The sequence below is a fragment of the Diadema antillarum genome, unplaced genomic scaffold (assembly GCF_040938485.1).
Source record: "Diadema antillarum isolate AM-2024a unplaced genomic scaffold, OU_Dant_1.0 scf00000057, whole genome shotgun sequence".
Classification (NCBI taxonomy): domain Eukaryota; kingdom Metazoa; phylum Echinodermata; class Echinoidea; order Diadematoida; family Diadematidae; genus Diadema; species Diadema antillarum.
Window position 1 is genome coordinate 345,820 of NW_027270946.1, and position 23,943 is coordinate 369,762.

The 23,943-nt window shown below is 36.4% G+C and overlaps 1 protein-coding gene across 1 annotated transcript in view; it reads left to right on the plus strand.

Annotated features, from left to right (window-relative positions):
• The first annotated feature begins 1,912 nt into the window (after positions 1-1,912).
• LOC139715897 (uncharacterized) overlaps positions 1,913-23,943 on the plus strand; it is a 39,490-nt gene continuing 17,459 nt past the window's right edge. Inside the window, exons 1-7 of the mRNA XM_071627449.1 lie at positions 1,913-2,333; positions 3,822-4,121; positions 10,411-10,482; positions 11,042-11,222; positions 12,626-12,706; positions 21,730-21,780; positions 22,727-22,786. Of these exons, the coding sequence (XP_071483550.1) occupies positions 2,079-2,333; positions 3,822-4,121; positions 10,411-10,482; positions 11,042-11,222; positions 12,626-12,706; positions 21,730-21,780; positions 22,727-22,786 (1,000 nt within the window). The 5' untranslated portion in view covers positions 1,913-2,078. The remainder of the gene's footprint in view (positions 2,334-3,821; positions 4,122-10,410; positions 10,483-11,041; positions 11,223-12,625; positions 12,707-21,729; positions 21,781-22,726; positions 22,787-23,943) is intronic.

The window sequence follows — 23,943 nt, forward strand, 5'->3', positions numbered from 1 at the left end:
CTATTATACCCGAGTGTTTCCTACTCTGCCAACCTTGGACAAATTTTGTCTCTCAGTTTTCGACAGATGACGAACATTCGCTTTTATTTCATTTCATTCGAAATAGTTTGTATTTGTTTCAATTATTGTCTGAATAATACGTGGAAATGTGTTCTGTTCACACATCGTCACTATGTATAGCAGTGGGGCCTACATTTTATCTGATTAACATATCGCATAAAAATGACATAAAATTCGTAATTGTGTTGATATAAACAATAATCACAGCAAAATTGTATGTTAACAAAACGAAACTGCACTGGAGAAGTTAAAAGTAACTACACTAAGGTGTGGTTGAGACTGTTTATAATGGTCGCTTGTTTTATGGGTTGAGGTCAGTGGCGATTCTTACACTGGGCTCACCTTTCCAATCTCGCTCTTGTAAAGATCTGATCTGAATTGTAGCTTATTGTGCTGCTTTTTCTTCATTTTTTCCATCCTCTAACCTCCCTTTTTTCATGTTCTATGATTTTGTTATTCTAACCATGCGAATAATTTGTAAATACACTGTATCTTTATGATTCTTCTAATAAAGTAAAATAAAAAGAGTGACCCTACAGTCTTTCTTTTCCGGATCACTGGATTTTTCTTTTTGGCTCTCTCTCTATACAGCTTTCTATCTATCTATCTATCTATCTATCTATCTATCTATCTATCTATGTATCTATCTATCTATCTATCTATCTATCCATCCATCTATCTATCTATCTGTCTATCTATCTATTTATCTATCTCTCTCTCTCTATCTATTATATATCTATATCTATCTATCTATCTATCTTTCTCTCTATCTATCTATCTATAATCTATATCTATCTATCTATCCATCCATCTATCTATCTATCTATCTATCTATCTTTCTATCTATCTATCTATCTATCTATCTTTATCTATCTATCCATCTATCTATCTATCTTTATCTATCTATCTATCCATCTGTCTATCTATCTATTTATCTATCTATCTATCTATCTATCTATCTATCTATTTATCTATCTTTCTCTCTCTCTATCTATAATCTATATCTATCTATCTATCTATCCATCTATCTATCTATCTATCTTTCTATCTTTCTATCTTTCTATCTATCTATCTATCTATCTATCTATCTATCTTTATCTATCTATCCATCTGTCTATCTATCTATCTTTCTATCTATCTATCTATCTCTCTATCTTTCTCTCTATCTATCTATAATCTATATCTATCTATCTATCCATCCATCTACTAGTATCTATCTATCTATCTATCTATCTATCAAATCTATCTATCTGTTTTCCGCAGTTTCTCTCATTAGAACCATTGTATATTGATCTCATGCATTCTATTTGTTCATCCCCTCCCCTTCCCTTGATTTCCCTGACATCCATATTGTTTTTACCATTGGCTTCGCGGCATAAAAGACAGGGATCTGGGTGATATTGACTTAATTGTACACTTGTATTTGTCTGTTAACCCTCTTATTCATGTCAATCTCCTTTCTTACTTGGTGTTACACATGTCTACAGCAGACCTATGAATAGCCCCCGATGCTAAGCAAAGACGCGTTTGTGAAACAAGTGTACAGACGAATCGATTTTTCGTAACTAGGGAAATACCATTTGTGAGGGACACGCTTTCGTCCTAAAATGGGCATATGCCTCACTTTAAAATCTTGAATTTAGGTAATGAATTGTAGAAAAGATAGACTTGCTAAATATACTCTATGTCATTATATTTACATAGACGAATTTTTGAGGAACAGATAGAAAATGATCATAAATCATATAACGTCGATAATTCTAGACCCCCATACGGGACATGGATTTGATCCTGATGCCGATATGCACGAACTAATGTAGTCTACCGCGCATTAGCAAAGTACTATAGTACACGGAGTCTCGTGAGTTAGAAAACTTCGCCAACTTTGAACTGCAATAACAGCTAACAGGATTTGATAAAATAATTTTCACAATGTGACAACGATTGTATCATTGTTGAGACTTCGAAGAATGAAAATGCCAGGATTTTGTAGAAAAAGGTGATGCGATAGTGTCGAAATGACACAATTGCCGACGCTTTGTATGGTCAATTATGACCAGGAGGAGCCTCCAGGTTTTCGCTATCGCTTACCGGGAGACTTGGGGGGACCTCGACGGTCGGGCAACGGTACCTCTCCGAGACAGGCTCTATCGTTGCCCAACTCACCGAGATATGCCACACCGACAGTTACTGTCCAACGATCTCACACAAGTGGCTTTCCAATACCAAAGAAGCGATTTTTGACGTCGAAAGATGACTCTTATGCAACTCTTGTAAGTATTCTCGCTTACTAGAACTGAACCAGTTTTGTTGACTAGATACGATTGAAGTCTGAAAACATGAGTGTTTGTGTATGTATTTTATCGTCTCACATAACCCTCTCTTTATCTTTCCTTTCCACCCCCTCCCTTCATTCCTACCCTTGTTTTATGTAAATAATCTCCCTTCACCCCATTGCACATAGCCTCCCATGTCTATTCCCTGTTTTCGTTTGAGATTGTGTATTTTTTGTTATTTTCTTTCTTCCACTATGTATACATATATATACATGTATTTTTTTATCTCTTTTATTCTTGAGGGACCTTGTCTTACAAGCTATGCTTCAATAAGGTCTCCTCATTTGCCTTTCTTAAGATATTGTTACCCTTTCTTATCATTTCACATACATATGTAATTACATATTTATGTATTTGCAAAATTTTAGTGTTTTAGTTGTTGTTGTTCCTATATACTCCTGAAAGAAAGTGTCAATGTTATTGTTACGTTATTGTTATATTGCTTATTGTTGGAAGAAAGACAAATGAATAGATAAACTTGAAACTCAAGAGTACCAGTAGTAGCAGTACAAAAAGATGTTCAACACAGACATAATACTTAGTAGTTGCGATAACGTTATAGTACCTACCGCATACACTGATCACTGCTCATGCTGGAACTTGCACATTGTCTGTTTGCTTCAAGTTGCAAACTGTGTGTACCTACTTGTAACAGTAATCTACCTTTTTTCTAACTTTTACTTTCCAATCAGTCACCTAAACTATGATATGGGTCAATGTTTATAGTTGTGATAGATTACAGTTTGAAGGAAAGTTGATGTTCAGGACAGGTATAGATGTAGAATATAATGTAATGATATTCTTCTTCCAGTTGCAATCCTATTTAAAACTAAAAGGATCACCTGCTTGATCCTAAACAGTGCAGGAGTATAATATTATGCTGCTATGTTGTTGTGCTTTCATATGCTGGTTGTGCATGCTAGCACAGATCTCTCATTGTTCGGTACATCAACAAACTCATCAGCATTTGTGAGACTACCCATAAATGCAGACTTTGCTTCAAAATTTTAGATTGTGATAGATCTGTTTGTTTCTGGAAACCTCTTTGTGGTAGTTGCTATCATGTAAACTTTCTCTCCTATGCATGAAACAATTTCCTTTTTATCTTCATTTTTTAATTACAGTAATTGGATACTACCTTTGTCACTGAGATTCTCATATCTGATCATGGATATTTCTGTGGTTCTCTGCGTGAAGGATGTCATCCAAATGATGATTTTGTCTGTGAAAACAATACTTTTCTTCACAACTTAAATACAGCAGAAAAAAAAAAATATTAAAGCATTTCTTTCTGGTCTTTCAGTTCTTAATTTACATAAGAACTGTGGCGTTTGTGTGAAAGATGCTGTTATTGAATAAATGCAATGGTTGTTGAGATGTTAACTTAAATTTGATTTCTCCCTTTTATCTTACATCGCAATATAGAATCATGACAGCTCCATGCACCCGATTGCCTACAGGGACCAGCAGAAGTCGCGCAGCCAGGAAGCACTTCCCCTCCTCCAGACGCTCCCCGAGCACTTTGACAACTCACGGACACCGCACAACAGCCGAGCGGAGCCCGGCAGCCGCCATCGCGAGCAGGAGCTCCTCCCCCTCGTACCCGCCTCGTACGCCCTGCCCCCGCTGAAGACAATGGGGGAGACAAGCCTGACGGCCAATGCAGAACTGCTGGCTGATCCACAGTGGAACGAATGCCTGAAAGCCTGGGTGTCTGGAACACAGGTAAAGGAATATTTGGACACATTTCATGTACTGTGTATGCCATATCTATGGGGTTTTTACTTTTTGCAAATTCTGCCATTTGGGTGCTATTCGCTGATTTAACAACATGCAAAAATATCAACTCTGATCTTGACATGAATGCCATGTGCAGGTGCATATTCTTCTGTTCATCACTGTGCTTCAAAGTTGCGAATTTAACCAGTCACAAAATTATAACAAAGTCTTGATTTGCAAAAAAAAAAAAATTGACGTGCTAAATTATGCCGTATAGTTATATGTACATGGGATTGCATATATTTCGCAAGGATATCATATCATGCAAATTTTTCAAATGGTTGAATTCATGTTCAAGAACCACAGTATCAGGATAAGTATAATTATCATTGGTACTCCTTTTCTAGAAATAAGTTATTGATTTCCCACCCTGGAACAGATTTCCATTAGATTTCTCTTATAAATGGGTGACATTATTATTTGCCAGTTGTTGATTTTGCGAATACTGTACAAAAATGTATCAGTCAACTGGCAAATTTTCTCAAAAAATGCAAACACTGTGAAATGTAAATGGATCATACTTGCAGTATTACAAAATTATTCCCTACATTATTAAAATGATCATTTACTGTGTACAGATCACCCTTTATTCAACCTGCCCCAATATTGACATGATTTTCCTGTCCACAAGACAGTTTTCCCTAAGATAATCTGCCTCTTTCAGTCTTGAAGATTATTGCAGATCTCAGCCAGTTTTTGTGTTTGACCACTTCACTGGGATTTCAACATGCTCTTTATGAGAGACATGATGTGGGTTCTTAATACATCTTAGGGTATAGCTCTTTCACACATGGAGATTGATCGCTTTAAGTCTCCAACGAAGGACTTAGCGACAAAGATAAAGTGCTTTGCCAAAGAGCACTACTGCTGGGCTGGAACTTGAACCTCATTATATGCACACAGAAGCCTTGGGTCTTATTCTACAGACCTAACTTCTCAGCAAAAGATCAATTTAGGAGAAAAAATAATAATAAATTTTGTTGTGAAACAATAACCTAGGATTTATTATGTAAAGTAGACGGGAAAGGATTAAAGTTGATGAATTATTGACCAAAAACATGATTTTCATTTTCTTTTCTTTCTTTCTTTTTTGGCTCAAAGCAGTGGGAATGTTTTGAATTGGTGACATCTTCACCTAATTGTACTTGCTTGTAAGTTGTAGTCGCACTTTCATTACTCATACTCGTGCTTTAAGTTTGATTTTGAAGGAACTGTAGGTTATGTTCATCAAACTATGTTTTATCAAAATCATAACAGAGACATGGTGTAGAATTGCTTTGTAGATCTAATGCCACTTTTGACTCCCAATCATCAATATCTGGTTTGGAAGCAGTTTCAAAGTAATTCAGAATTAAAACAAAAAGAAGGTACATGTATGTAGCATTCTTCTCAAAGGAGTACACATCCATATGAATTGTGAATCAACTCTTAAGGACAGAATGCTTCAAATGTACATGTAGTTCTAGAATAAGTATCTCAGAGAGAGTAAAAACAACAAATTGTGCTGTTTTTGTTAATCTTAGCATGCATAGAGACTGTAATGGAGAACAGCGAACTCTCTTCCAAAACTGCCATCCACAGAGACTCCAACTCTCCCGTTTTCGACGGGAGATCTCCCGCCGAAAACCCATTTTTGCGAAATCTCCCGTTCTCCCGCCCTGGCTCTGTGTCTCCCGGTGGAAAGGATTTCTTACTTTAATATTGCTATCGTATAATGAAAAAATAAGCCTTAGATAGCACCAGAGAACATCTAGAACCCTAGGAACTTCGTGCTTTGCACACATCAACTTGGAGTCTCCCGTTTGCTAGGGGTTTCGGGGCGGGAGAATCTCCAGATCAGAAGGTGCTTGGGGTTGGAGTCTCTGCATCCACATGATTTCATTTATTTTCAAATTGTCAGATTACATTGGAAGAGTTTTCATTTATTGTCAAATGTGACATGCACACCTCAGAAGTTTAATTTACAAGGGCTTCACAGTCAATATTTTGGCATTTCAAGCATTGTGCTCGACTTGTTGATTATCGTCTGCTAAACCAAAGCTGATCAAGTACCATGTAACAGCATACAAATATTTTGAAACTTTATCCCCTAAGCTTTCGAGGCTTCGAAATACAAACCAGTTTACCTGTGCAGCGTACAACATGCTTTGTAGCTATGTTACCTAGCCTAGAAGCACCTCAAGGTCTTTGTAATTCAAAACATTGAAAAAAAATCCAACTGTTATTCTCGTTATGAAAAGGGAGCATATTCTTGAGTGATATGAGGTTAGTAATTTCTAACTTTGAAAGCTCTGATGTGTATTCAAATTTATGAAGTTCTTCCGTCGAGATGTTTTCATTGCAACTGATTGACAAATTGCCCTACATCGACGTAAATAAGCACTGAATTGATCGTTGCCGTAGCATTTCATATACAGTCTTTTAGAGACATTCTTGAACCGTGCAAAATTTGTGACATTTGCCAGAGTTTGCCAGAGATTCTTTACATTGTCGGGCCTTTATGCCTCAGGAGTGATAAACATGCAGTCAAATGCCCACATACACATTGTAGGTAATTAATGAAGAATTTGCCATGTTACAGTATGTAATATTATTATCCAGCACCATATGAAAGTAATTCAATCTCTAGGGTTTAAATTGATCTTCAAGATGAACCTTTGTTTGAATGTCCCAGTGCTGAGCATAATTCAAGGAAGAGCCGCAGTCAAACATAAAGATTGCATCTATAGATACACTTATTGAGTGACCATGATTCTAGAGCTTTTCAACATATAATCTGTTGAGGAATTTACTAGATAGCAAGGACAAGCCTAATCTTTACAGTTCTATTCAAGAATTCATTAATAATCTCCAAGAAGGTCAGACATACAGTCTACAGAATAGCAATAGCAATAGCAATAGTGGTTACTGATGTTAATGATTGCATCTTGGTGTTAACAAATGCCTGTCTTGCAGACAAAAACATAAAAAGGAACTTTTATTTTCCAGTTTCCTGCCATGTTTTCTCTCCAGAAATGTGACGTACAATTGTACCTCTCTTAGTTTTGACAGCATTTGTGATTGTTAGAGGGCAAAGTACAAGAGTTGTTTGAGTAAAGAAGGTGGGGTTGAAAGTTGACAATAAGAAACAATTTGTGCCCAGAGACCCTTTATAATCCTCCTAAAAGAGGAAGAATGTGGGGCAGAGTATTGATCCTGCTGCTGTTTTGCAACAATGGAAGACGGTTCTAAGAGCAAGACAGCGTAGCGATTCCTTTTATGTTCACCATGCTTCACAGTGGTATAACTCTTGTTTGCACCACAAAAATCGACGTGTCTAGAAGCTGAACTGATCCAAGCAGCAACGAAAAAAAGTGGTGTTGCTAGGTGCAGGCTTCCTTTATGACCACCGAAGTATACCAAATTTGTCGAGATATGCTCACTCAACCTGATTGTATTACTCACCTTATCGTTCAATGTTCAGCCATAATGTGCCCGAACAGACGGCAATAAAACACATATTAATGTGCATTACAATACTTCACTTTATCAGCACAACAGAGTGCGTATGTATTATTACGATACTGAAGCAGAACGTTGTAAATTCTTGAAATAGCATTCTATCCTTCTTGCTGGTAACAATTGAGTACTGTAAATGATGAAAAGAGCTTCAACAAATAACATTCAATGCCATGTTTCTAATTTGAACATGAAACAGAGTGATTATATGTACATTTTTATTAGATTGTTCAGCGGATTTAATGAAATCGAATGCATGTTTTGCTATTAACCCGTTGAAGCAGGATATACAGGAAACGTCAACTAATATTCATCTACCCTCCTGTAGTTCCATTCTTTGTCAACATGTTTCACTTTAGATACTGGTACCTTGATAATGGATTGCAGGGGGGGGGGAAGGTTCAACTCTTTTATCTTTCATTGTATGCATTGTCATTGTTGGCTGTAAAACTGTTTAATTTATGTTCTTTCAGTGGTACATTGTATCTTGAATCGTATCTTTTAGAAGATGAAATCTGACCTGGCACCACAAAAGCATGATAAATTTGCTAAACATCAAAGTTTAGAATCCAGTGTTTTTTGCATTTTTTCACAATGTAGGCTTTCAAATAATGTTTTATAACAGTGTCATATGTCATATTTCATTTCTAAACATCTACCACAGAAACCGAAAACCTGGTATGAGGTGTAAGCCTACAATTTTGAGAAAACTGTTCCAGATGAAGTCAAGCACTAAAGTGATTAGGATTTCAATAGAATATGTTTTATGTCAAGTCAACACATCTACAGTGCTAAACAAGCAACAGCATTTGCCAATCTTAAAGTTTTAAACCCAAACATTCTATAAAACTAAGATTTAGACAGGTACCAGTTAAGACATCAAATCTTCCATATATTCAACAAAAATGTCAAATTTCATAGGCTACAATATTTGCAAGCAGTTTTTCCATGTTGATAATTAAATGTCTCTGACCTTTTTAGGGTGACATTATGATGGGTCACCAATGCCTCATAATGAGGATGTTGTTTGTTTGTATGTTTTTGTTTTTTTAAGATAAAGACTTGTTAATCCAAGAAACATCCTTCCATCATCAGCAAACTTTGTGAAATAGTGATGGCAGTGTACTAAGCTTCTACCCAGAAAAGAGACCATAGGTAGAGATAATGTCCATTGCATGACATCAAGAACTTTGTGGACAAGTCAAGGGGGAGGCCATTAGTGGTTTGGCTTGATGGCTTGGGGGGAAATAATCAATGCTTCCCACGGCCATAGTTCTGATACAGTGTCAGTACTGAGAAGTAGTTTGCAGGGTTGGTTGCGCTGGCAAGAAAAACATGGAAGAGATCGCCATGTATGAAAAATGAGCATCATTTGAGGGGTGGGATGGAGGAAGGGGGATAGAGACTAACCAATGTGACATGCATTTACAATTGTAGAACATTCATTTAGCCATTGATTTTGGCTTACTCTTGGTTCATTGAATTCCGTTGTTACTGCATTGCGGATGCCTTTATCAGGGCAGCATGCCATGTGAAGTAATTGTCGTCTGCTATTGTTTACTGAGGTGTTTGACTTGCTGAGTTTTCGCTTCACCTAATCACTGAAGACGCTGTGATACATTCCGGTCTTTCAAACAAAACCACCTTTTCTTGATACCTATTGGTCATCATCATTCATAAAGCGAGCAGGATCGACCGGCTCAATACCTGTGGCAGAGATGCCAAAGCATCATTTCACATGTAACTTAGCCTCCTCTGCGTTCTGCATTGATGATCTGAGAATATTGTCTGTATGCTTGATTACAAGTGCCTTCAATTAAATCTTATGTTTTTTTAATTCTAGTATAAAGTTTATTAAGTAATCTGTGTAGTGCATGTATGTGTGCGAGATATTGCTAGTGTGAAGTAATTTCTTATTCAGACTTCCGAGATCTATCTTCATGCCTCAGTGTCTTCATTGATCAGTCGTATGTAGAATTAACAATGTAGAGAACATGGAAATATGATTAAAATACAGTTAAAGAGTCATGTGTCTGCCAACATTTCAAACAACCAACGTGAGCATAGAGGGAGTGTATTGTCAAGCGATATGTTTGAAGTCTGTATGGTGGGTTCTGGCAGAATTCACAGTTTCAACATCCACTTCAAACGACGTCTGTGATCACGAGGACCCTTTGAGTCTCTAGAGAGGGCCTTCAGTGTCACGGAGGAAACAAGTAATGGACGAAGAATGACCCCCTCCAGTGGCCGGACAATGCGCCACTGCAGGTTGTAGGTCATGAATTCTTAATGAGGTATTGATCTGGAGGTTGCACAGCTAACGGTAGAGAATTGGACGAGAGTTGCTTCTCATTAAGACTGAAGGTTGATGGCAACGACTCGATCAAAACAAATTTTGGCTGTCACAGAAAAAGTGTCAAACCAATTATTGCTACTTGGAAAAAAACAAAGAAAAGCGAGGAATAGCCCAATACTTTGCCAAATACAAGCCATGTTTTCCTCCTATTTCTAATATCACCAACATGTACATGTATGTAGTACCAAGTACAATGAATGAGGCAGTTATTTCATACTGTTACAGGAACTATCATGATGTAAAAAAAGCTATCCAGTAGGCTTACTTATACTTCAACAAGAGAACCTAATATCACTGTCCATATTTCATCATTTAACTGATTTAATTTCAACATCATCATATTGGTAAAAAGGCTCATTTTTGTTTTCTGTCCAATTTTAGGGCTCGGCATTTGCATACATCAGCTTTACCGGCGCCTTCTCACTCCACGACCGTGGACTTTGTGATTGTCGGGTGAGTATAAACTCTACATCATTTAGCATTTGTTCAGATGAAATAGGCCCGATCAGATAACGTTGCAGGAAAAGAATGTTATGTATGATTCATACAAAGAAGTAAATGAAATTATAGATCATCAACATAGAGAAGGGAGAAATTTGATAAATGACTTACAACTGTAAGTGTCATTTTTTTCCTTCCATCAATAATTCAGTGCACGTGGTTATCAATCACCCAATTAAGTAGCACCTCATGATACATGAATGCTTCCAATTATTTGTCAATTTATAAATCAGTCAGTCAGTCAATCAATCAATCAATCAATCAATCAGTCAGTCAATCAATCAATCAATCAATCAATCAATCAATCAATCCATCAATCAATCAATCAATCAATCATTCATGTATTTCAGTACCCATATTTCACTTTATCTCATTCTGTCTCTCTCACAACCTCTCTTTTTCACTTGGTATCATTCTCCCAGCTCTTTTCCAATTTTCCCCAAGACCCATTGTTGGCAAGGGCTAGGAAATGAAATTCATCTCAAAAACTTTGTCCTTGTTCTGTCGACAGCCCGAATTCGAGGATGCCCCCGTGTACCCCTGCCCAAGGTTCTACGCCCACTGGCACCGTGACCCCAATGCCAAGACCAAGGTAAAAGAGGTGAAGAAGAAGGACCTTAAGAAACCAGAGTTCTGGACTTGGAAAGGGAGGACACCCATCTCCGTCCCACAATCAAGACCAAGGAGAAAAGGTAGACAAAATTTGCCTGGTTGTCAAGGCAACCGTCTCTTCTGTCACTGCAGTCATCTGTCGGTGCAGGCATTCAGTGATTTGTGTGTGTTGCTTGCGGTGAAACATTTTTAGGAGTTTTTTCTGTTTGTCACAAAAAAAAGGTATATCTTTGGAAGCACTTTTGCATGCATGCACTAGATGAAGATTAGATGCAAAGCAAATGAAAGTGGAAATGAAGAGAAAAAAAAAATGATTTTCAAAATAAAAATTGATACATTTATTTCTCTGACATCTGTGAATAGAATAGCTGTAAAATAGCATGCATCAAGTTAGACACTTAGAAAGTTGGCAGTAGTATGATAGTGCATGATTCTCTTCTTAGTCTGTATCCAGCACAGTCTTGTAATCAGTGGTGTGCAAATTGTATACAATTTTTAGATTAGAAAGAAAATGGCTCTGACACTTTAAAAGTCAATGCACAAATTTCATTTCTATCTGCATACATAGACCATTGCACAGAATGAAAAAGTCACATTTCTAATTCAAAAGACCTATATACACAGCAGCACTTCTCTGACAGTGCCATTTGGAATTAACCTGTTCTTAGATTTGTAACTCATCAAAGATTTACTGCACGACCTGCTTGGGTTCTATATATAGATTTACATCATACTTACATTTGTAGCAAAATTAGTTTAATGAGCAAATAAGATGAAAAAGCAAGCATAAAGAAGTGTATCAAAACTTCAGAGCTTCATCAAGTACCAATATAAATTCATTCTTGAGTTACAAATACAAACTGCTCAGGGTTTTAGGGTGTTTTTTATTTTCTATAAGTGAATATCAATTCATAAGCAAGCAAGTTGAAAGTGACATCAACTACGCTATTTTACATTTCGAATGACAGTTTGCACACCAGAAATTATCTAATCTATTTCTGCATCATTGTTCTACTTTAGTAAACAAACTGTAAATTCTGTATATCATTCTAATATACATGTACATGTATTGTAGGCAAATGCTTATCTAGACAGAAACTGAGAAATTCTCACATTGCACAGCAAATTCCATCACTGTTTGATTTTTGTTTTGCATGTTATTTACCACATTTATGAGTGGATTCTTCTTCACTTTTGGCATGCCATATATATATCACTGTTTGAATTATAAATCACCTTGATCTCTTCTGTATTAGCTCAGGAGGGTTTTGTGTTTTTTTGGGGGGGCTTTCTTTTCAATCTTGCATGTTGCACTCTATCTCTTGTTCTTTACACCACCCTTGTTCTCATCATCCCCCCCCCACCACCCTTCACCTCTCCTATACCATACGGTCCCACCTTACCACAGTGAGATCGGTCCCCCAGCCCTCCCCTCAACCCCAACCCCCTTCACCACGTGCTCCCAACCCCCTTCCCCAAACAGCGACTCCGGTCCTGTGGGAGAATCTGACACCTTCTGACCCCTCACCTGTGGTGGAAAGCAGCCTCCTGATGCCAACGCCAGGTAAATATATCTTCTGCAGCCCTACCCATCCCCCATTTTTTTTTTTTTTGCCCCTAAATAGGTCAGTTATAGTCCATCAATAGCACTAAGCCTCATAGGTCATTCCTTCGCACTACCCCCTTTTTTCATCATAATGTAACAATACTGGTAGTAAGAGAGAATACAAAAATGTCATGTGAATTTATGACACATAGAGCTAAAAAAAAGAAATGATTGTAAGATGTATCTCTTATCATCAAAAACCTGACCTTACCATCAGAATCCTACAAAATTGAGATTATCAATAGCCCCCTGGAAAAAAAAAATGAAGCAATAACACATTTTCAAGATATCGATAGGAATTTTGTCAAATGAGTTGTACTGTTGTCCCAGGTTCTATCTGTAGAGTTGCCGATCACTGATATCTTGCATGGCCCCAATCAATTCTAACTATCATTTTACTCTTTTCATTAGCTCTAGAATGGCACATAATAGTAGTGATAGAAGTCATTTCTATCTGTAGAAGTATTAAGTATACTATAGAAGGAATAATGACACATTGCATGAAAACTTTCCTAGTCCCAACAAAATAATACAGAATCAGCCTTGAATCTATTCTGATTGGTGTATTTCTTATCATGTTTCATATCTTCTTCTTTTTTTGTAATGCCATACGCACCTTGTGATCAGCATATCTCTGTTCATTATTCTCATGAGATTTTGTGTTTTGCTGTTGATGTTTCACACACATGATGGTTGCATATAGTATATGTCTGTGTGTGTGTCACTTTGAGTTGTAAGAATCATATATCATGATATGATCACATTTCGTGTGTCATCTTGCACATTGCCGTGGAGGGAAATACGATTCTGTGGAAGCCTTGGTTTGATTTTTATATTTAAAGCATCAGGGCCCCATCTGGAGGAAAGACTTGCGATAAAAGTAACTTACAATAGTGGGGTGGCTTAGTGAAATTATCGTGACACGGCGGACAAAAGCATGATTTTTTCACCAAAGGTACTTCATGATGTACCTTCTCAAAAAATAGGGTGCTCCAAGAAAATTGATGCTGGGAAGGAGGTCAGAGGTCAAAGGTCAATGACCTTTATTTGTGAAATAGGTTTTTTTGCTATTTCTCAGGTCAGGAATATCCAATCTGGATAAAACTTGGCAGGAAGAATATTGAGAACAAGTAAAATATTTTGGTTGAATTTGGAGTGAATTTTCCAAAGGTCAAAGGTCAAAGGTCAATGAACTTTTTTCTAAAAATCATGTTTTTGTTTATTTCTCCAGGTAGGAAGATTCAATTTTCACAAAGTTTGATATGAACGTTGTATAGAAGGTACCAAGAGTATAAACCAGGGGTCAAATATAATTGTTGATTTGTGCGTTGCCATGGCAACCCAAAACTAGGGTTTTTAATTGTTAGTTAGTTACAGGAGGCTATTTTTCAGTTTGGAAGAGATTCCATTTGAATAGGTACAACTGATCGATGGGATGTGTAGAGGTTTGAAATACTTTTCATTAGTGTTAAGTAGTATGTTGCCATGGCAACTACATATATAGATTTTGGTTAAACTTAAAGGAGACTTCAGAACTTATGAATTTGAAGAGATTTCCATCAGGGTTGGTATAATTGATCAACAAAAAAGTCGCCAGACAAAGATTTGTCACCTTTATAGCATGTGGGTTGAGTGAATGCAGCAACAATAGTAGAACACATCAGTGAGAGTTTGAGGAAAATTGGACAATCTGTTCTAAAGTTATGAATTTTTAAAGTTTCTCCTCATGCAGTCGAGGCTGGATGAGAAGACTACTATACATTGTAATGTCACATGTGTACAACGATATAAAGAATGAATAAAGAAAATTCAACATAAATTATTTTCGCTTACAAAAGGATACTCGACTTCTCTTTCAGAAGGCAGGGGGAATAATATTACCCTTGACATACGTCAGTAGCAAGTCAAAGAAACTATGTGAACTTTATTCAAAAAGTATGGTTTTGTGAAATTCTCATTTTATTTTCCTTAGAATGTGCGCATGTGACATCATACACCGTGGTAGTCTTTTCATCCAGCCGCGACTGTGCAGATACCTTAAAAAATCATAACTTTTGAACGGATTGTACGATTTTTTCCAAGCTTTCTGTGATGTGTCCTACTAATATTGTTGTATTCACTGAATCCACGTGTGCATGAAGGTGGACTTGTCCTTTAAGGACAGATTCTGAAAGAGCAGACTGTAAGCTTTAAAATGATGTATCACACAATTCAAAGAGATTCCCCTAACCTATCTAAATAACAATACCGGTACTGGAAAGAAAGCACACACTCTGGATAAGTATAAACTGAGAAAAGAGGCTGCTTTGTCTATTTTAGCGTTTAATCTTTACCAAGCTGTCTCATGTCATTATGTTCATCTTTTCTTCCCCCCTCCAATTTTCATTTGAGTTTGTCATTATTAATTTTTGATGATAAGAACGATGCCACAAGGCATTGTTTCTTAACAATGCTTCAACTGCTCCTTCAGGTCCAAAATCTACATCAATATATATAATTTTCCTGATCTCCTCAACATTTTCCAAAAATAAAGCATACACCTTTTATGCATTGAGTCCTCCTTTGTGTGGATAATTAAAGGCAAAAACCCAAAATTAGTGCTTGAAAATTATTCTTAAGTGTGAGTTACGGATAGAAAGAACCTCTGTAAAAAAAAAAATGAATCTGTATAATCAATGTTAAGTATTGTTAATAACACAAAATGTGAACAATATTTCTATGATAACATGTTTCCAGACTAAACCGTCCGCATTTATGCTTTAATGAGAAAAATACTGATATCTCTTTATATGTTTGCTTTGATTGCAAAAACTGTATATGGTAGGATGTCTTGTGATACAACAGGGGGGCATTTCATGAAGCAGTTTGGTCAGATATTTTTCTGACAAACTGTTACAAACTACAGAAATCCTTGCATCTGATTGGCAGAGAGCAAATTGGTCCGACAACTTGTCGGACAAAATGCTTCATGAAATGCCCCCAGACCTACACATATTATGCATAAAATGTGATATCCTGAACATTTTTTTCAAGTCACTCTCCCAAAAGTGTATATATAGGACCTTTAAGTTTTTCTTGTGTTTGTTCCTGGCAGATTACTAGTACACAAATGCTCCAATCCATGATGAACTAACGGAAATTAAGGAAATTAAAATGAATATACTGAAAACCGAAACTACAGATACTAATAACTTACTTCATTCTTCTCTCCCCACCCCACCCCACCCCTTCTTTTTGGTTTCTTGATATACTAGTAGATCTAGCTGACTTTGATAATTGTCATTATGTAACATCATCTTCAATTGACAAGACGATAAAACTTAACAATCATTTCATTATGCTGCTGGACTAATGGGGTTAGTTGAACTATATTGTTTTTAATGTACTATACTTTTTCCTCCTATCAATCACATGAATTTTGGGTGGACTGTATTTTGACATAAAGCATCATAGAATCAACCGTCTTTGGGGTCGGGAATTTTGTCATATTATATTGTGATTTAGATTCTGCTCTATGCTGATTTTGTTTTATTTCTATCAACTTTTTAAACTTCCCCATAGACTTTGTTCACCAGCCAACTACATCCCACCCTCTTTGGATAATGTGAACCAATCAAACATTGCTTTTACTTTTTAATAACATGTCTATACATAGCTATCAGACCAAAAATATTCAAACCACTTTAAGTCTTTATGAGTGAAATTACAAATATCAATATATTTTTAGAAATATTCAAATTGTCTAAATTCAACTTCAGCTATGAAAACAAACTTTTAACCTTTTTAAACATTTGAATAACCCCCATAAGAAATAAGAAACATATAGAGAGGGGAAGTGCGGACTATAAAAATTGCTTACGGGAACCAGGTAATCCCTGCGCTAAACCTATGGAATTCACACAATCTTGGAGGAAACGGGTTAAATTTGTTAGGAAATATGTAGGGCAATACCCAAAACCTTAAGTTCTCAATGGAATATGCAGCTCTTCTACTGGTAAACTAGTAGTTCTGGGAGAAAAAATGAGCTGTGACATAGTCCTACACCTGGCTCAGTCATTGCCCAAGATTTAAAGTATCTGAGCCAGAGTCACATGTCACTCTTTGCTATTTCTCTACAGGAGGTAGGACAGTACTAAAAATATCCTTTACCAGAAATTATATCAAATTATTTAATGAAAAGGTGCTTAAGAAAACTGGACTATTCCAACACACCTCCCTCAGGTCTGCAGCACAGACTAACCACCTGTTACCATAGGAAAACCAGTAAAAATGGTGTATTACTGTAAACATGCACATAATATGTCGTATTATGGGTCTGAATTTTAAGACTAGCAACCATGTACATTGCATTGCATTGTACAGAAACCTGGCGAATGCCCTGTGTATAGTCTTTGAATTCAGACATTATTGTTATGTACAAATTAAGGGCATTTTCTCATTTTTTCTGTTAGCGGATTTCTTGGAGCACCCCCTAATTTTGATCCTCATATATATACAAATGTCTGAGGAAAAAATGACACTTTTGTCCGGCGTGTCACGATTATCAGTATATTTGTCACTAAGCCACCCCACTACAATGGTTGCAACAACAACAACAACAACAACATATCAAGCTGATTGGTTGTTGTATGGTAGTTGCAAGTACAATTGGCAAGAAATGATATGTGTCCCTTCTAATGGGGCCTATAGGTACTTCATGTTTAGACTGCAGACTGTTTCTCTTGTAGAGGAGAGGTTTGTGGTAGAAAATGATTTATAAAGATATACTGTATTTTTGCCCGATTTATATTGCATATACTTACTTTCTTTGATTGTCTTATGTTAAACCAAAATGCAGTATCGACCATTTTATTTCCCATTGAACAGATGACGAAAAAAAAATGTTGCAGGTTTTTAACTATTGACATATCATGTCTAGATTGTTTCAGCCTTGCATTCTGTATTATGTTGTTTGCTCGTTACTTTGTTGATTATTTAATGTCAGGTATTTGAGATAATTGTGGCACAAGTGTCAGTTTTTCATTTGTTGCTTGAATGCAGATGTTTGTGTTTGTGTGTGTGTGTGTGTGTGTGTGTGTGTTTGAGTGATTGAATGTGAAAATAAAAAGTAAAAGGAGGGAGGGAGTTGAGGAGCAACAGAGATACCAGACAGTGTTCCTGAGTGCCTTGCAGAAAGTAATAGATCCTAATTTGAATGCCACTTGTAACAATGTGTAAACAAATTTAGAAACAGATAATAGACCCTGGATTTTTTGCATGTACTGTAAAAGTGGAAATTTACGCGGTGTTGAAATTTTTTGCGCATTTCGCGCAATCAGAAACTAGCGTGAAAATAAAAACACGCGAATATTTTTGCTTGCCATATGTTCCTGTAGTTGATATCTTGATACCGTGGATTTAAAAACACACGAAACTCCTCTTACCGCGCCGAGCGCAAAAAATTAGTCGCGCGAAAATATCCACTTTTACAGTAATAGCTTGTCAAAGTGATAAAGTCCCTATCTTATTTTGAGTGTCACTATGATATGAACAGTGAATTTATCAAGTGTATTAAAGACAGATGCATTTTTATTGCTTTTATGTGCAAAAGTGGATTTTCTTTGCACTACATACTGTGTAGCAAGAAGTGGTCACAGACTCAGCAGGCGAGTGCAGTTAACTCAAGAATTATTGCTCAAAAAATGCACGGAGTAGAATCATCTTTTCAAATTTGAATCAGTTTCTACTCTTGTGGACAATTCACACTACAATTTTTTTTTTTCAAATATCAGTTGGATAATGTTTGGCTCAATTAAACTCCCATGTACAATATTTAAAAAAAATGTTCTTGTGTCATAAGGAGATGTATGGATTGGGTATTCAGTCTGTAAAATCATACTCATTAACAGTTATATATTTTTTTCCTTTGCCTTGTTCATGCTTTCCAAAGTTCAATTTGTTGAAAGGCTCAAAGGTAAGCTTAATGATGTGGAAACTCTATTGGTCTGTTGTGCTGTGTGTATTCAATCATACTTACGGTAGCAATGCCGTCTTTGGCTTAACTCTTATCGCGGTTGGTGGGGGGGGGGGGGTGGCCCTTCAAAACACAAATGTTGTCTTGGTAGCATACAATTTGTAAACACAATACATTTTCAGATGAGAATGATTAATACAATCATTGGTCAAAGCATCACTTGTATGGACAATTTAATCCTTTTTATTAACTTGAATGTGCCATGACTGTTAGCACATTTTATATTACACATTCATGAGATTACATCGATGTTATTTTTATACCTGGAAAAAGACCATATTTAAAAAACAGTGATCATTATAAGAATCTTTAGTTGATGTACAATACAGAGTAAAATGGGTTCTGAAAATAATATCGTTTTTAGGATTGCACAGAATGCCCTGTGTGGAATTATGGCATTGGAATGTGAGCCTTGCCCAGCAGGGAGTACTACTAGGCGCAGTTATCAATCCTCTAACTTGCTGTGTTTGCAATGTTTGAAATAACTGTACAGTAACTAAGAATTGTTTAATGACAAGAATAAGGTAATGTTATTGTTAAGAGTTGGTGCCATGGTTGCTATGGTTTCTGATGACATGATTTGAACAGGAAAGATAATCATATTAAAGATAACACATATCATTGTTTTAGTGTGGAGTTCCAGCAAGTCTTACAATATACCACGGTATGCACCCGTAAAGGCATATTTTGTCGTTCAGTCAAGCTACTGCAGTAAAGAGAAATACATTCATGGTAACATGTTCTGTGTTCATTTCAAGTTTGGTGAAACTTCTTCAAAGTTTACTCCTTTTTGGGGGGAGGGGGGATGGGATATGCCAGTCTACTTGAAGTGTAACAATATTTTTGCCAAATTCTCATTAGAAGTGTGAGCATAGTTGATAGCTATTGCAAAAATCCATTTTAGCAGTTATGTCATGGCATTTTATCTGGTGGATAATCAAAATTAAGAGCACAAACATGTTTGCAATGCAGTAATTTGCCTCAACACTTTGCAAAACCCATCCTATTATTTTGATTGTATGTTTTAATATGTCATGATATTGTATGTTGTTTCATCACACCCCTACACCATGATGCCTGAACACAATTATTGATAGTTTGTGTTTGTCTGGACCACGAGTTCATGTACTACATACCACCATCATCATTGTAATCACTGTCATCATCCCTTAACCACAACAGTAATGAATGCAAAACAGATAGTTTGATAGTATGTTATAACAGACCAACCAGTAGTATCAGCTCCTACCATTTGAAGGGATGGTATATAGTTTTGTTTGAGATGGTGGCTTCAAGTTTCCAACTTTTATTGTGAGATAATAAGAAACAATGTAAGAAATATGAAAGAGCATACAATGTTTAAGAAGAATTCAAAGTTTATTTGATGAAAATTGGTTTTGAAATACTGTAAAAGTGGAAATTTTCGCGCATTTCGCGCAACCAGAAACTAGTAGCGCGAAAATAAAATCACACGAATATTTTTGCTTGCCATATGTTCCTGTGCGTGATGTCTTGATTCCGTGTAATTAAAAACACGCGAAATTCTTCTGACCCGGCCAAGCGAGAAAACTTAGTCACGTGAAAATATCCACTTTTACAGTAGCTGAGATATCCTAAAACAAAGAGACCCTAATAAAAGGTGAGACCATGGAGATACAACAGTTGCTCTATGGTGAGACCCACCTTTTCCCAGGACCACTTTGTTTTACTTTTTCTTTGATCTCTCAGCCATTTCAAAATCAGTTTTCATCAAATAAACTTTGAATTCATCTTAGAATTGTATGCACTTTCATATTTCATGAAGAGGTTTGTAATCATCTTGCAAAAAGTTAAGGGACAAGTTCACCTTCATAGACATGTGGATTGAGTGAATGCAACAATATTAGTAGAACACATCAGTGAAAGTTTGAGGAAAATCCGGCAATCCGTTCAAAAGTTATGAATTTTTTAAGTATCTGCGCAATTACTGCTGGATGAGAAGACTACTACAGTGTGTGATGTCACATGCGTACAACGATATAATGAAAATAGAAAGAGAATTTCACAAAATTTTACTTTTTGAATGAAGTGCACATTTCTTGGACTTGTTACTGATGTATGTTAAGGATAATATTATTCCCCTTGCCTTCTGAAAGAGAGAAGTCGAGTGTTCTTTTGTTATGCGAGAAAAGTGAAAATAAGGTGAATTTTCTTTATATTTTCTTTATACCGTTGTACTCATGTGACATCACAAGCTATAGTAGTCTTCTCATCCAGCCTTGAGTGAGCAGAAACTTCTAAAATTCATAACTTTTGAACGGATTGTCGGATTTTCCTCAAACTCTCACTGATGTGTTCTACTGATATTGCTGCATTCACTCAACCCACATGTCTATGAAGGTGAACTTGTCCTTTAATGTCTTAATCCCCCACTTCAACCAAAACTGTACCATCCCTTTAAATTGTCTGATTCTTATCAGGCAAGCTGCAAGCATCATTTAGCTGCCTGGCAACTGAACACCCTCTTCATTTTTTATGGAATTCTAGCTATAGTAGTCTTCTCATCCAGCCTTGAGTGAGCAGAAACTTCTAAAATTCATAACTTTTGAACGGATTGTCGGATTTTCCTCAAACTCTCACTGATGTGTTCTACTGATATTGCTGCATTCACTCAACCCACATGTCTATGAAGGTGAACTTGTCCTTTAATGTCTTAATCCCCCACTTCAACCAAAACTGTACCATCCCTTTAAATTGTCTGATTCTTATCAGGCAAGCTGCAAGCATCATTTAGCTGCCTGGCAACTGAACACCCTCTTCATTTTTTATGGAATTCTGGAGTACCAGTACGTACGTGAAGTGATAGTGGAGAGATTATATTAAAGATGTACAGGGTTTTATGGGATTTGCATACATTTATTATTAAGGAAGTGGGGAAAATTTTCATATACTGTATTTCAATCAGTGTCTTTTGTTCCTCCAATTCCAGTTCCTAGTAGTCAACCAGAGGAGAATAGTGACTATGGATCACTGTCAACTGGTGAGGCATTTCAAACATATTTTCTTTTTTTATACCTTTTCTTTGCTTGGAAAATTTCTCATCAAAATCAGAGCAAAAACTGTTCCTTTAGCACTAACAGTTTGCCTTATACATTAAAAAAATATAAAATGCACAGCTGCCTCCGCAACCACTCTGAAGTGAAGTCAAATGCTCAGTTGGCTTTTTTTTTTTCAGAAATATGCAGATTTTGTTTGATATCTTTGGAAACAAATGTGTGACTTTTAACTGCAAAATGAAATAAAAAAGAAAAAAGGCTAACAATATGTATGTGAGTGTGATGTTATGTGACAAAGTGGATTCATTTATTGAAATAAGCACAAAACGAAAATGCCAAATATGTTGTGTCACAATTCTAATGGTTATTAGTGAGTTGCCATTTCCACTGTGTTTAATTGACCTCTCATGGCAGAGTTATTTTAGGCAGTGAAAAAAAAGGGAACAATCATCTCATTAGTCAGTGCTTTGTCCCCATTAGATACCATGTTTGATAAAGCACATCATTGTAACCCTGTCTTGTCTTCACACACAGCAAGCATATAATTTATTTTAAATTGATTGAAGAAAGAATGATAAAAACCTTAAGTCCAGTCACACTACAAATAGACTAATTACTTTGTTTTGATAGCCACTACTGTATTATAGCTTCCACGTAATATGTTGTCATTGCACCGATAGAATGTTTCACGTATAGAGCACAAATAACTGTCTGCTGTAAATCCACAGCATTATCTCTGAATTGATTTGTGCAGTTTTCATATATTTCATTCAGTAACATATTGTAGTACACAGCATCATACACCATTCATATTTGTTTTGTTCTGTGTTCACTTTAATAGTAGAAATTTTGTTTGATAACACGTCAATGCAAACTGTTTTTTGGCAATTTACCACCACCTCTTGTTGCACGCTGCTTCCAAACGTAAAGGAAAGCAAACGACGCCGAGTAAAGAGTTTGACAAGCAGTCCGTCATATCAGCCAGCACTGGTAAGACTGGGAAATCTAGAGCTATTATGTTTCTTTACATCATGCTCAACCCTCCAGCTCTCTGTTCCCTGCTCCCCCCCCCCCCCAAAAAAAAAAAAAAAAAAAAAATGCTGAATTGGTTTTTGATATGTCAATGTGTCTTTCCTCAAGCTAATCTCACATAGTACCATAGATCTGGTTTAATTTTAGCAAGCATAGACCTGTCATTTTGATGGATGAGTGCATGCTGCTTAAAGTCCCTCCAATACATCAGAATCCTGCTTAAGATGCATATTGCTATACATACCACCAAAAAAGGTGCCACTAAACATGCTGAAAATTATCTGCATATAATCCCATCAAAGCTCTTTTACAATCGTAAGACAATTTAAAACTTCTATAACTGTTATATGTGGTCATGATATGGAGCTCGATAACATTTTTGTTTGCTTACCGTGCTTTTCAACCCTAAAGTGGTATTAAAAGTTCTTTGTAACGTATTTGGCTGACAAGTATATGCAGCAAAATTTGATATCTTCATAGCACAGAAAAGGTAAAACTTTTTGGATAATGTGCTTCCTGTTACACAAAGACATTTAAATGGCTTTGGCCTCCTTTATCGTCATTTGCACAATATTTTCACTCTTGTGAAGGAATGTGTAGTTCCGTAGAGCAACAGAACACATCCTCACATGCATGCCCTCGGAGCTCACTTTCAAAATGAATATTAATTTTATCATTGGTTTCTTTGAAATCGTGGACAATCTTGATTCTTCTAGATGAAGATGCAAATGATGGAAGATAACTCTTGTATCAGGGAACATATGCTTGTGAAACATACCTCCCCCATGTGTTGCAGACATTTGTTCTGCCTGTATTTTATGCATTCTTTGTCAGCTATGTATTCAAAAGGCAAAAGGTCAAGGATCCGATTTAAAAGGTTACTTCCCCTGCTCGAAAGTTCACTGACCCCTATCAACCAGTCACCTGTGTCGAGTAAGTTCAAAGTGTGATGATAAATTTTAGTTCATAGAGGGCATTCGTTTTGCGAGTGATTCAGACATCCCATTTCATGGTGATTGGAATGCCAGTCTTGCAACTAGGTCCACCTCGAACATGAATTCTTGGGTGTTCATGCTTTACGACCTATGGGAAACACTAGTGTTTAAAGAGAATGA